This window comes from Salvelinus alpinus, chromosome 5, assembly GCF_045679555.1.
Source record: "Salvelinus alpinus chromosome 5, SLU_Salpinus.1, whole genome shotgun sequence".
Lineage (NCBI taxonomy): Eukaryota > Metazoa > Chordata > Actinopteri > Salmoniformes > Salmonidae > Salvelinus > Salvelinus alpinus.
Genome location: NC_092090.1, coordinates 8,661,435 through 8,676,998, shown reverse-complemented (window position 1 = coordinate 8,676,998; position 15,564 = coordinate 8,661,435). Strand labels below are relative to the sequence as shown.

The window sequence follows — 15,564 nt, the reverse complement described above, 5'->3', positions numbered from 1 at the left end:
GCCCCGTGGCTGTTCCAGTGGATATTGTAGCAACAGAAAGCCCCGTGGCTGTTCCTGTGGATATTGTAGCAACAGAAAGCCCTGTGGCTGTTCCTGTGGATATTGTAGCAACAGAAAGCCCTGTGGCTGTTCCAGTGGATATTGTAGCAGCAGAAAGCCCCATGGCTGTTCCAGTGGATATTGTAACAGAAAGCCCCGTGGCTGTTCCAGTGGATATTGTAACAGAAAGCCCCGTGGCTGTTCCTGTGGATATTGCAACAGAAAGCACCGTGGCTGTTCCAGTGGATATTGCAACAGAAAGCCCCGTGGCTGTTCCAGTGGATATTGTAGCAACAGAAAGCCCCGTGGCTGTTCCAGTGGATATTGCAACAGAAAGCCCCGTGGCTGTTCCAGTGGATATTGTAGCAACAGAAAGCCCCGTGGCTGTTCCAGTGGATATTGTAGCAACAGAAAGCCCCGTGGCTGTTCCAGTGGATATTGTAGCATCAGAAAGCCCCGTGGCTGTTCCAGTGGATATTGTAACAACAGAAAGCCCCGTGGCTGTTCCAGTGGGTATTGTAGCAACAGAAAGCCCCGTGGCTGTTCCAGTGGATATTGCAACAGAAAGCCCTGTGGCTGTTCCAGTGGATATTGTAACAGAAAGACCGTGGCTGTTCCAGTGGATATTGCAACAGAAAGCCCCGTGGCTGTTCCAGTGGATATTGTAACAGAAAGCCCCGTGGCTGTTCCAGTGGATATTGTAACAGAAAGCCCCGTGGCTGTTCCAGTGGATATTGCAACAGAAAGCCCCGTGGCTGTTCCAGTGGATATTGTAGCAGCAGAAAGCCCCGTGGCTGTTCCAGTGGATATTGCAACAGAAAGCCCCGTGGCTGTTCCAGTGGATATTGTAGCAACAGAAAGCCCCGTGGCTGTTCCAGTGGATATTGTAGCAACAGAAAGCCCCGTGGCTGTTCCAGTGGATATTGTAGCAACAGAAAGCCCCGTGTCTGTTCCAGTGGATATTGTAGCAACAGAAAGCCCCGTGTCTGTTCCAGTGGATATTGTAGCAACAGAAAGCCCCGTGTCTGTTCCAGTGGATATTGTAGCAACAGAAAGCCCCGTGTCTGTTCCAGTGGATATTGTAGCAACAGAAAGCCCCGTGTCTGTTCCAGTGGATATTGCAACAGAAAGCCCCGTGGCTGTTCCAGTGGATATTGTAGCAACAGAAAGCCCCGTGTCTGTTCCAGTGGATATTGTAGCAACAGAAAGCCCCGTGTCTGTTCCAGTGGATATTGTAACAACAGAAAGCCCCGTGTCTGTTCCAGTGGATATTGTAGCAGAAAGCCCCGTGGCTGTTCCAGTGGATATTGTAGCAGAAAGCCCCGTGGCTGTTCCAGTGGATATTGTAGCAGCAGAAAGGAGATGATGCAGACCCTCTCCAGGGTTACTACTGTAGTTTTGGTTTGGAAGTTCACATCCTAGTCAATTATTTACATACGTAGTTCAATGCATTTCTATTTGAAGGCAAGGTGGTGTTGATGTCTGAATGATGCTGCAGGTGAGGATGTCTGGTATGTGGGTTGGGGATTTGGGCGGATGTGTTTATGTATTGTTATGACGGACTGTTGCCACGGTGATGTCGTCTCATATATCCCACCGATCCTCTCTTCCTCCCCAGTACTTCACCTGCCTGCTGCTGATTCTGATTGGTCAGGTGGCAGCCGGTGTACTCATCTACTTCCAGAAGGACCTGGTGAGTGATGTCACTTCCTGTTTCCTGAATCCGACCAACAACAGGTGTAAAGAGAAACTTACTGATTGTGGCTGATAGAAATACTGTGTATAACTTTACCATTCTTACTCTACATGTCAGAAAAGTATTTTATTTTGTCATTTAGCAGACGCTCTTATCCAGCATGACTTACAGTAGCAATTATGGTCAAGTGCCTTGCTCAAGGGCACATCGACAGATTGTTTCACCTAGTCAGCTCGGGGATTCGAACCAGCGACCTTTTGGTTACTGGCCCAAAGCTGTTAACTGCCGCTGCTCTTAACCACTAGACTAGCTGCCAACGTCTGTTCTACACGGTGTATATGTGTACCAGAACATTCCGGAATGTTGAACACAACCTGTTCTGTAGCAAATGACTCACTACACCCTTGAGACTACACCTTGTTTAAGGACTGATTACACCTTTTTTAACTTTCAGTCAGAACACGCTACCAAAAGCTGTATTTATCCATTCTATAGGACCAGAACAACATTCTACTGGACCAGAACAACATATACATGTAGAATAATAGGGAAGACATCAACACTATGAAATAACACATATATTTGTATTTGACATTCTTCAAAGTAGCCACCCTTTGCCTTGATGACAGCTTTGCACACTCCTTACATTTACATTTACGTCATTTAGCAGACGCTCTTATCCAGAGCGACTTACAAATTGGAAAGTTCATACATATTCATCCTGGTCCCCCCGTGGGGAATGAACCCACAACCCTGGCGTTGCAAGCGCCATGCTCTACCAACTGAGCCACACGGGACCGAACGTGTAGGTGTGTCCCAACATTTGATTGGTACTCTACATTCTACATGACGTGTACTGTACATTCTACCTGACTGGTGTACTGTACGTTGTACCTGACTGGTGTACTGTACGTTGTACCTGACTGGTGTACTGTACGTTGTACCTGACTGGTGTACTGTACGTTGTACCTGACTGGTGTACTGTACGTTGTACCTGACTGGTGTACTGTGTACGTTGTACCTGACTGGTGTACTGTGTACGTTGTACCTGACTGGTGTACTGTGTACGTTGTACCTGACTGGTGTACTGTGTACGTTGTACCTGACTGGTGTACTGTGTACGTTGTACCTGACTGGTGTACTGTATACGTTGTACCTGACTGTGTTGGAGCACATCTTCCATGAAAAGACAGTGATTTCCATGGAATGAAAAGTGTTCCCAGCTTCTCTGGGACTTTCTATGTGTGTGTTGTCAATAACGGTGTAAAGAATTTCCCCCTGTTGGTTTCATTTAGCTAAGATGAGTTTCTGATCATATAAAAACCCTCACAAGCCCAAAGAGGCTGTTTCCCATATGGCACCATAACCTTTATCCTTACGGGCCCTGATCAAAATAAATGAGCAGCGGGCCATTCCTTATCCCTACGGGCCCCGATCAAAATAAATGAACAGCGGGCCATTCCTTATCCCTACGGGCCCTGATCAAAATAAATGAACAGTGGGCCATTCCTTATCCCTACGGGCCCTGATCAAAATAAATGAACTGCGGGCCATTCCTTATCCCTACGGGCCCTGATCAAAGTAAATGAACAGCGGGCCATTCCTTATCCCTACGGGCCCTGATCAAAGTAAATAAACAACGGGCCATTCCTTATCCCTACGGGCCCTGATCAAAGTAAATGAACAGCGGGCCATTCCTTATCCCTACGGGCCCTGATCAAAGTAAATAAACAACGGGCCATTCCTTATCCCTACGGGCCCTGATCAAAGTAAATGAACAGCGGGCCATTCCTTATCCCTACGGGCCCTGATCAAAATAAATGAACAGCGGGCCATTCCTTATCCCTACGGGCCCTGATCAAAGTAAATGAACAGCGGGCCATTCCTTATCCCTACGGGCCCTGATCAAAATAAATAAACGGGGCCATTTGGGACATATCCAGTGTCATGTCAAGCTGATTGAGCAGTGTTTTGGTATCACAGTGCCCACTGTTGTTCACTATGAGAACTGCAGGGTACTAGTGTAGTGGTGGTTATTGTTTCAGGAGGTCCCAGAGGCCCCAGGAGGACCAGAGGAAAGCCTGGCCAGGTGTGTGTCTGTCAGTGAGGGGCAGTAAGCAGAGGTGTCAGAGAGAGAGAGAGAGAGAGGTGTCAGAGAGAGAGAGAGAGAGAGGTGTCAGAGAGAGAGAGAGAGAGAGGTGTCAGAGAGAGAGAGAGAGGTGTCAGAGAGAGAGAGATAGAGAGAGGTGTCAGAGAGAGAGATAGAGAGAGAGGTGTCAGAGAGAGAGAGAGGTGTCAGAGAGAGAGAGAGAGGTGTCAGAGAGAGAGAGGTGTCAGAGAGAGAGGTGTCAGAGAGAGAGAGGTGTCAGAGAGAGAGAGGTGTCAGAGAGAGAGAGGTGTCAGAGAGAGAGAGAGAGAGAGAGGTGTCAGAGAGAGAGAGAGAGAGAGAGAGGTGTCAGAGAGAGAGAGGTGTCAGAGAGAGAGAGGTGTCAGAGAGAGAGAGAGAGAGGTGTCAGAGAGAGAGAGAGAGAGAGGTGTCAGAGAGAGAGAGAGAGGGGTGTCAGAGAGAGAGAGAGAGGTCAGAGAGAGAGAGAGAGAGAGAGAGAGAGGTGTCAGAGAGAGAGAGGTGTCAGAGAGAGAGAGGTGTCAGAGAGAGAGAGAGAGAGAGGTGTCAGAGAGAGAGAGAGAGAGAGGTGTCAGAGAGAGAGAGAGAGGGGTGTCAGAGAGAGAGAGAGGTGTCAGAGAGAGAGAGAGGTGTCAGAGAGAGAGAGAGAGGTCAGAGAGAGGTCAGAGAGAGAGAGAGAGAGAGGTGTCAGAGAGAGAGAGAGAGTGTCAGAGAGAGAGAGAGAGGTGTCAGTGAGAGAGAGAGAGGTGTCAGTGAGAGAGAGAGAGGTGTCAGAGAGAGAGAGAGAGAGAGAGAGGTGTCAGAGAGAGAGAGAGAGAGGTGTCAGAGAGAGAGAGAGAGAGGTGTCAGAGAGAGAGAGAGAGGTGTCAGAGAGAGAGAGAGAGAGGGGTGTCAGAGAGAGAGAGAGGTGTCAGAGAGAGAGAGAGAGGTGTCAGAGAGAGAGAGAGAGGTGTCAGAGAGAGAGAGAGAGGTGTCAGAGAGAGAGAGATAGAGAGAGGTGTCAGAGAGAGAGAGATAGAGAGAGGTGTCAGAGAGAGAGAGATAGAGAGGTGTCAGAGAGAGAGATAGAGAGAGGTGTCAGAGAGAGAGAGAGGTGTCAGAGAGAGAGAGAGGTGTCAGAGAGAGAGAGGTGTCAGAGAGAGAGAGAGGTGTCAGAGAGAGAGAGAGGTGTCAGAGAGAGAGAGAGAGGTGTCAGAGAGAGAGAGAGGTGTCAGAGAGAGAGAGAGAGAGGTGTCAGAGAGAGAGAGAGAGAGGTGTCAGAGAGAGAGAGAGAGAGGTGTCAGAGAGAGAGAGAGAGAGAGTAGTCAGAGAGAGAGAGAGAGAGAGAGAGGTGTCAGAGAGAGGGTGACTGCTGCTGGTAGGAACACACTCACACCAGCTGGAGAGATGTGTGAACACAGATGTGGATAATTGGAGAAACATGCGCACACACACACACACACACACACACACACACACACACACACACACACACACACACACACACACACACACACACACACACACACACACACCTTCTATAACTTTCTAGCTGGTCTGGAATGATCTAGCAGATTGTAGCAGAAGCTATAGACCTGGAATGGAACAGAACCCACCCTGGCTGGATAGGATAGTTTAATGGCTTGGTTCAGCCACCTCAACAACACACACACACACACACACACACACACACACACACACACACACACACACACACACACACACACACCTTCTATAACTTTCTAGCTGGTCTGGAATGATCTAGCAGATTGTAGCAGAAGCTATAGACTTGGAATGGAACAGAACCCACCCTGGCTGGATAGGATAGTTTAATGGCTTGGTTCAGCCACCTCAACAACACACACACACACACACTGTCTGTCTCTCCCAGAGGACCTGAAGGGAAACATCTGACTAGGAAATGCCGTACAGCTGGAATCCACCTCTCAGACCCAAATATAGACGAGTCCCAAATGGCACCTTATTCCCTCTATAGTGCACTACTTAGGGAGGAGGGTGCCATTTGGGACAGCCATATCCCTGATGTATCCCCGAAGTAGTGCACTAATATAGGGAAGGAGGGTGCCATTTGGGACAGCCATATCCCTGATGTATCCCTGAAGTAGTGCACTACTTAGGGAGGAGGGTGCCATTTGGGACAGCCATATCCCTGATGTATCCCTGAAGTAGTGCACTAATATAGGGAGGAGGGTGCCATTTGGGACAGCCATATTCCTGATGTATCCCTGAAGTAGTGCACTAATATAGGGAAGGAGGGTGCCATTTGGGACAGCCATATCCCTGATGTATCCCTGAAGTAGTGCACTAATATAGGGAAGGAGGGTGCCATTTGGGACAGCCGTATCCCTGAAGTAGTGCACTACTTAGGGAGGAGGGTGCCATTTGGGACAGCCATATCCCTGATGTATCCCTGAAGTAGTGCACTAATATAGGGAGGAGGGTGCCATTTGGGACAGCCATATTCCTGATGTATCCCTGAAGTAGTGCACTAATATAGGGAAGGAGGGTGCCATTTGGGACAGCCGTATCCCTGAAGTAGTGCACTACTTAGGGAGGAGGGTGCCATTTGGGACAGCCATATCCCTGATGTATCCCTGAAGTAGTGCACTAATATAGGGAGGAGGGTGCCATTTGGGACAGCCATATTCCTGATGTATCCCTGAAGTAGTGCACTAATATAGGGAGGAGGGTGCCATTTGGGACAGCCATATTCCTGATGTATCCCTGAAGTAGTGCACTAATATAGGGAGGAGGGTGCCATTTGGGACAGCCATATTCCTGATGTATCCCTGAAGTAGTGCACTAATATAGGGAGGAGGGTGCCATTTGGGACAGCCATATTCCTGATGTATCCCTGAAGTAGTGCACTAATATAGGGAGGAGGGTGCCATTTGGGACAGCCATATTCCTGATGTATCCCTGAAGTAGTGCACTAATATAGGGAGGAGGGTGCCATTTGGAACAGCCATATCCCTGATGTATCCCTGAAGTAGTGCACTACTTAGGGAGGAGGGTGCCATTTGGGACAGACATAGATATTATCCCTGATGCTTCCTGCTTTTTGTATCTGAAATAGAACCATCGTTGGAAGTCTGTATCCAACATGTATTGATTTATTTAACCTTTAACCTTTATTTAACCTTTATTTAACCAGGTAGGCCAGATCACCTTTATTTAACCAGGTAGACCAGATCACCTTTATTTAACCAGGTAGACCAGATCACCTTTATTTAACCAGGTAGGCCAGATCACCTTTATTTAACCAGGTAGGCCAGATCACCTTTATTTAACCAGGTAGGCCAGATCACCTTTATTTAACCAGGTAGGCCAGATCACCTTTATTTAACCAGGTAGGCCAGATCACCTTTATTTAACCAGGTAGACCAGATCACCTTTATTTAACCAGGTAGGCCAGATCACCTTGATTTAACCAGGTAGACCAGATCACCCTTATTTAACCAGGTAGACCAGATCACCTTTATTTAACCAGGTAGACCAGATCACCTTTATTTAACCAGGTAGGCCAGATCACCTTTATTTAACCAGGTAGACCAGTTGAGAACAAGTTCTCATTTACAACTGAGACCTGGCCAAGAATAAAGCAAAGCTGTGCGACACAAACAACAACACAGTTACACATGGAATAAACAAAACATACAGTCAATAATACAACAGAGAAAGTCTATATACAGTGAGTGTACATGAGGTAGGATAAGGGGGTGAGGCAATAAATTAGTCATAGTGGCGAAATTATTACAGTATGGCAAATTAAACACTGGGGTGATCGATGTGCAGAAGATGAGTGTGCAGGTAAAGATACTGGGGTGCAAAGGAGCAAAAAAATTAAAATAACATGGGGATGAGCTAGTAGGATGGGCTATTTACAGATGCAATGGTCTGTAAGCTGCTCTGACAGCTGATGTTTATCTCCCTCACTAACTTTAAGCGTCTCCAGCTTCAGTGTTTTTTGCAATTCGTCAATTTTGCGGCAGCAGCCTCTCTGCCAAGTGGACTTTCAAGACTGTACATGTTGCTTCAGTACTTTAAACAACATCAGATTTCTCAGTAATACTCTGTTCACTGTAACTAAGCATTTCAACACAACAGACATGTCCAAATCATGTAGCTAATCACGCTGGGCCTGTCGTCGCTGGGCCTGTCGTCGCTGGGCCTGTCGTCGCTGGGCCTGTCGTCGCTGGGCCTGTCGTCGCTGGGCCTGTCGTCGCTGGGCCTGTCGTCGCTGGGCCTGTCGTCGCTGGGCCTGTCGTCGCTGGGCCTGTCGTCGCTGGGCCTGTCGTCGCTGGGCCTGTCGTCGCTGGGCCTGTCGTCGCTGGGCCTGTCGTCGCTGGGCCTGTCGTCGCTGGGCCTGTCGTCGCTGGGCCTGTCGTCGCTGGGCCTGTCGTCGCTGGGCCTGTCGTCGCTGGGCCTGTCGTCGCTGGGCCTGTCGTCGCTGGGCCTGTCGTCGCTGGGCCTGTCGTCGCTGGGCCTGTCGTCGCTGGGCCTGTCGTCGCTGGGCCTGTCGTCGCTGGGCCTGTCTCTAGAGTCTCCCCACAGGAGGACATGTCAGCGCTCTTTCTCAATTTCTTTCCGTCGATTCCTCCCTTCCGCTCTCCTCATTTCCTTATCAAAACCCATTGGACAGTGAGGTCAGAAGGGAGGGACCTTGAACCTTCTCCTCCAATACGATTGAGAAGGAGGTGAGGATGTAGGAAGTGAGGAATGGTGGGTTGGCTCATTGAGAGAGAGCCCATGTCTCACCATAGGAAGACATGCCAGGTCTCCCTTCTGACCTCAATGGGACTTCCTGGTTCAATGAAGGTTCAAAACAAAACGTGTTTCAACATCGTACATGAACTTCCTGTTCTGGTCTTTAACGACAAACACCTGAAAGCTTTTAGGCTGGAAACTCTGACCCAAATGGCACCTTATTCCCTATATAGTGGTACTACTATAGACCAGAGCCCTATTCCCTATATAGTGCACTACTTTTGACTGGAGCCCTATGCAGCTTTGTTAAAAGTGGCACACTATAAAGGGAATAGGGTGTCATTTGGGAGAAAGTCTCTGCACTTTATATGACCTGTTTCAACAGAGAAGGAATGGGGAGGGGTCAGAGATGAGTGGGAGACATAAGATCTACACATTACAGAACAGGGCTAGTTTTCAATGATCCGGGATATTTCTCCTCCAGGAATTTACTCAGATTTATTCAACTGATTTTTATCTCTAGTTCTGGACCTTGTGTTTTCTCTCCAGGTTTTGTGTTTGGAAACTTTTAGAGTAGTTTAGAAACCAACACTGTCTGATTTGACTCACTGAATGACTGGGTTTACTGACTGGTTTCCCCCCTTCTCTCCGTCTCAGCTAAATAAGGAGATGTCCAACATCGTGACCCAGATCCTAAACAACTACCCTGGCAAGAACAGCACCACCGAGCAGGCCTGGGATTACGTACAGAGGACGGTGAGTGGAGAGCACAGATCTAGGATCATCTTCCCTGAACTCGAACCGTTTTGAACTAAGAGGGGGGGGGGGGGGGGGTTATTTTGACTTGCAACGGAGGTCAATTCCAACCAGTTCAAAAGTCAACTCACCAGTCGACCAAAAGAGATTTAACATTACCTGTAGCTTTACGGTAAAGAGATTTAACATTACCTGTAGCTTTACGGTAAAGAGATTTAACATTACCTGCAGCTTTACGGTAAAGAGATTTAACATTACCTGTAGCTTTACGGGAAAGCGATTTAACATTACCTGTAGCTTTACGGTACAGAGATTTAACATTACCTGTAGCTTTATGGTACAGAGATTTAACATTACCTGTAGCTTTACGGTAAAGAGATTTAACATTACCTGTAGCTTTACGGTAAAGAGATTTAACATTACCTGTAGCTTTACGGTAAAGAGATTTAACATTACCTGTAGCTTTACGGTAAAGAGATTTAACATTACCTGTAGCTTTACGGTAAAGAGATTTAACATTACCTGTAGCTTTACGGTAAAGAGATTTAACATTACCTGTAGCTTTACGGTAAAGAGATTTAACATTACCTGCAGCTTTACGGTAAAGCGATTTAACATTACCTGTAGCTTTACGGGAAAGCGATTTAACATTACCTGTAGCTTTACGGTACAGAGATTTAACATTACCTGTAGCTTTACGGTAAGGAGATTTAACATTACCTGTAGCTTTACGGTAAAGAGATTTAACATTACCTGTAGCTTTACGGTAAAGAGATTTAACATTACCTGTAGCTTTACGGTAAAGAGATTTAACATTACCTGTAGCTTTACGGTAACGAGATTTAACATTACCTGTAGCTTTACGGTAACGAGATTTAACATTACCTGTAGCTTTACGGTAACGAGATGTAACATTACCTGTAGCTTTACGGTAAAGAGATTTAACATTACCTGTAGCTTTACGGTAAAGAGATTTAACATTACCTGTAGCTTTACGGTAAAGAGATTTGACATTACCTGTAGCTTTACGGTAAAGAGATTTAACATTACCTGTAGCTTTACGGTGAAGAGATTTAACATTACCTGTAGCTTTACGGTAAAGAGATTTAACATTACCTGTAGCTTTACGGTAAAGAGATTTAACATTACCTGTAGCTTTACGGTAAAGAGATGTAACATTACCTGTAGCTTTACGGTAAAGAGATTTAACATTTACCTGTAGATGTACGGTAACGAGATTTAACATTACCTGTAGCTTTACGGTAAAGAGATTTAACATTCCCTGTAGCTTTACGGTAAAGAGATTTAACACTACCTGTAGCTTTACGGTAAAGAGATGTAACATTACCTGTAGCTTTACGGTAAAGAGATTTAACATTACCTGTAGCTTTACGGTTAAGCGATTTAACATTACCTGTAGCTTTACGGTTAAGCGATTTAACATTACCTGTAGCTTTACGGTAAAGTGCCAAGTGGTGTAAAAATGTTATAAAATACAATACAACCGTTCATTTGCATAGAATTGTCAGTTACCTGAAGTGAAACCAACTGTCTGACGGAAGGAGTCTAGTGCTTGGTATAAGGCTCTCTGTACAGAAATTACACCCTGTGTCATTTGACGCAGTCGTAAAAGACATCTACATGGACTGTTCAGTGGAGCCAAACCGTAGCTGGTTAGAAATGGATCGACACGAAGAACCTTACGCCAAGCTCTTAAAGCTCCGTCCGTCTGGGAAAAGTTATTTCAAACAAAGGAAGTGGAGAATACTTCACCTCTCAGCTCCTTGTAAAAACCCCTTCAGCAGCTTGAACATTTCTTTGTCCTAGTTCATTGTAAAGCAATACTTACAGTATAGGGTTGCTAGTCAGCGATAATCTATCTGAAAACGACTGGACTTCTTGGGTTTCCCCCCCTTCCATTCTCTTTCTGGACATGTTTCCTCTCTATTATTGTCTGCCTTTAATCACCATTGTTTTATCACCTTTATCTCTACCCCCTCTCTCTCTCTCCCCCCCTCTCTCTCTCCCCCCCTCTCCCTCTCTCTCTACCTCTAATCCCTCTCTACCTCTCTCTCGCTTTGTTTCTCTCGCTCTGTCTCTCTCTCCCTCCCCCTTCTCTCTCTCTCCCTCTCTCTCATCCCTCTCTCTCTCTCTCTCATCCTCTCTCTCCTTCCCTCCGTCCATCCCCCCTCTCTCTCCAGATGGAGTGTTGTGGATGGAGTGGTCGTATGGACTGGCATGGTAATGCTGTCGTAGTGAACAGTTCCCAGCTGTTGTTCCCGTGTTCCTGCCAGAACGCGTCTCTGGTTGAGGGTAATTCCTCCTCTGACAGTGGTTTCTGTGAGGCACAGTCACTTGACTGGCCCGTCTACGACAGGGTAAGAACACTACATATATTAATCACATTTCAAATGTATTTATAAAGCCCTTCGTACATCAGCTGATGTCACAAAGTGCTGTACAGAAACCCAGCCTAAAACCCCAAACAGCAAGCAATGCAGGTGTAGAAGCACGGTGGCTAGGAAGAACTCCCTAGAAAGGCCAGAACCTAGGAAGAAACCTAGAGAGGAACCAGGCTATGAGGGGTGGCCAGTCCTCTTCTGGCTGTGCCGGGTGGAGATTATAACAGAACATGGCCATGATGTTCAAATGTACATAAATGACCAGCAGGGTCAAATAATAATAATCACAGTAGTTGTCGAGGGTGCAACAGGTCAGCACCTCAGGAGTAAATGTCAGTTGGCTTTTCATAGCTGATCATTCAGAGTATCTCTACCGCACCTGCTGTCTCTCTAGAAATGAAAACAGCAGGTCTGGGACAGGTAGCACGTCCGGTGAACAGGTCAGGGTTCCATAGCCGCAGGCAGAACAGTTGAAACTGGAGCAGCAGCACGACCAGGTGAACTGGGGACAGCAAGGAGTCATCAGGCCAGGTAGTCCTGAGGCATGGTCCTAGGGCTCAGGTCCTCCGAGAGAGAGAAAGAATTAGAGAGAGAATACTTAAATTCACACAGGACACCGGATAAGAGAGGAGAAATACTCCAGATATATATTATATTGGTTGATTGATTGATTAAGAGAACAGTCCTACAGAGAGGCTTCTCATAGTACTTGTGCTACACATGTATCAGTACTGAATGTAAGTCTGTCAACTTCAAATGGCGTTGAATTATGGTCACAGTGTTTGACTCCATCACTGAGTTACTGAACACCACTCAACACCACCATCATCTGTTAATATATTGGACTGTGTTTAATATACATCTCTGTCTCTGTCTGTCTCTGTCTGTCTCTGTCTGTCTGTCTCTGTCTGTCTCTCTGTCTGTCTCTCTGTCTGTCTCGTCTGTCTGTCTCTCTGTCTGTCTCTCTGTCTGTCTCGTCTGTCTGTCTCTCTGTCTGTCTGTCTTTCAGGGCTGTAACTCCAGTGTAGAGAGCTGGCTGTTTGCCAACGTTGGAGTGATCCTGGGGGTCTGCCTGGGAGTGGCTGTCATCGAGGTAAAGAGCAACATATACATTCTACTGGTCCAGAACAACATATACATTCTATAGGACCAGAACAACATATACATTCTATAGGACCAGAACAACATATACATTCTATAGGACCAGAACAACATATACATTCTACTGGACCAGAACAACATTCTATAGGACCAGAACAACATTCTATAGGACCAGAACAACATATACATTCTACTGGACCAGAACAACATATACATTCTATAGGACCAGAACAACATATACATTCTATAGGACCAGAACAACATATACATTCTATAGGACCAGAACAACATATACATTCTATAGGACCAGAACAACATATACATTCTATAGGACCAGAACAACATGTACATTCTATAGGACCAGAACAACATATACATTCTACTGGACCAGAACAACATTCTATAGGACCAGAACAACATTCTATAGGACCAGAACAACATATACGTTCTATAGGACCAGAACAACATATACATTCTATAGGACCAGAACAACATATACATTCTATAGGACCAGAACAACATTCTATAGGACCAGAACAACATATACATTCTATAGGACCAGAACAACATTCTATAGGACCAGAACAACATTCTATAGAACCAGATCCACATTCTACTGGACCAGAACAACATATACATTCTATAGGACCAGAACAACATATACGTTCTATAGGACCAGAACAACATTCTATAGGACCAGAACAACATATACATTCTACTGGACCAGAACAACATATACGTTCTATAGGACCAGAACAACATTCTATAGGACCAGAACAACATTCTATAGAACCAGATCCACATTCTACTGGACCAGAACAACATATACATTCTATAGGACCAGAACAACATTCTATAGGACCAGAACAACATATACATTCTACTGGACCAGAACAACATATACATTCTATAGGACCAGAACAACATATATATTCTATAGGACCAGAACAACATATACATTCTATAGGACCAGAACAACATATACATTCTATAGGACCAGAACAACATATACGTTCTATAGGACCAGAACAACATTCTATAGGACCAGAACAACATTCTATAGAACCAGATCCACATTCTACTGGACCAGAACAACATATACATTCTATAGGACCAGAACACCATTCTATAGGACCAGAACAACATATACATTCTACTGGACCAGAACAACATATACATTCTATAGGACCAGAACAACATATATATTCTATAGGACCAGAACAACATATACATTCTACTGGACCAGAACAACATATACATTCTATAGGACCAGAACAACATATACATTCTATAGGACCAGAACAACATATACATTCTATAGGACCAGAACAACATATATATTCTATAGGACCAGAACAACATATACATTCTATAGGACCAGAACAACATATACATTCTATAGGACCAGAACAACATATACATTCTATAGGACCAGAACAACATTCTATAGGACCAGAACAACATATACATTCTATAGGACCAGAACAACATATACATTCTACTGGACCAGAACAACATATACATTCTATAGGACCAGAACAACATTCTACTGGACCAGAACAACATATACATTCTATAGGACCAGAACAACATATACATTCTACTGGACCAGAACAACATATACATTCTACTGGACCAGAACAACATATACATTCTATAGGACCAGAACAACATATACATTCTATAGGATCAGAACAACATATACATTCTATAGAATCTGTCAGGCAGGTCTCTCAGCCAGACAGATGTTTATCACGTCCGTCAGGCAGGTCTCTCAGCCAGACAGATGTTTATCACGTCTGTCAGGCAGGTCTCTCAGCCAGACAGATGTTTATCACGTCCGTCAGGCAGGTCTCTCAGCCAGACAGATGTTTATCACGTCCGTCAGGCAGGTCTCTCAGCCAGACAGATGTTTATCACGTCTGTCAGGCAGGTCTCTCAGCCAGACAGATGTTTATCACGTCTGTCAGGCAGGTCTCTCAGCCAGACAGATGTTTATCACGTCTGTCAGGCAGGTCTCTCAGCCAGACAGATGTTTATCACGTCTGTCAGGCAGGTATCTCAGCCAGACAGATATTTATCATTAAGAGGAATAAATGCCTGTCAGAAACAGCTTCTGACCTCTGACTTAATCCACGTGACTTCCAGGACAGCAGCTCTTGTTTTTCAGTGTATGTAGACACTTCCTGCTACAGGAGCGTACGTTGATCACAGCTATGGAGAGAACCCTCCTGAAAGGCTTCAGATGTAGTGATACTGTTAACCTGACCTCTAACCTCTGACCCCTACAGCTCCTGGGTATGATCCTGTCCATAGGGCTGTGTAAGAGCATACACACTGAGGAGTACACCAAAGTGCCAAAGTACTGAAGATGATGACGGGGGACGCTATGACACACACACACACACACACACACACACACACACACACACACACACACACACACACACACACACACACACACACACACACACACACACACTCATACACACACATACACACACACACACACACACACTCATACACACACATACACACACATACACACACACACACACACACACGTTGTTTCATTTGTTTCGTTTTTGTTTTTGGAGGCACTTGTGTCTTTTCTGTCAGTCCAGTTTCCATTGGAGCACTTTAGAGACTGTAGTCATGGATTAGAGAGGAAGACGGGACGAGAGCAGACCCGCGGGTCACAGAGACAACAGAAAAGAGAGATGTGGAGAAAGTAGGAC

At 45.7% G+C, this 15,564-nt stretch overlaps 1 protein-coding gene across 1 annotated transcript in view; it reads left to right on the top strand.

Moving 5' to 3' along the window:
• Positions 1 to 15,343, top strand: part of LOC139575499 (CD82 antigen-like) — a 72,806-nt gene extending 57,463 nt beyond the window's left edge. Inside the window, exons 5-9 of the mRNA XM_071400497.1 lie at positions 1,658 to 1,732; positions 9,225 to 9,323; positions 11,525 to 11,701; positions 12,735 to 12,818; positions 15,118 to 15,343. Of these exons, the coding sequence (XP_071256598.1) occupies positions 1,658 to 1,732; positions 9,225 to 9,323; positions 11,525 to 11,701; positions 12,735 to 12,818; positions 15,118 to 15,195 (513 nt within the window). The 3' untranslated portion in view covers positions 15,196 to 15,343. The remainder of the gene's footprint in view (positions 1 to 1,657; positions 1,733 to 9,224; positions 9,324 to 11,524; positions 11,702 to 12,734; positions 12,819 to 15,117) is intronic.
• The last annotated feature ends 221 nt before the right edge of the window (positions 15,344 to 15,564 follow it).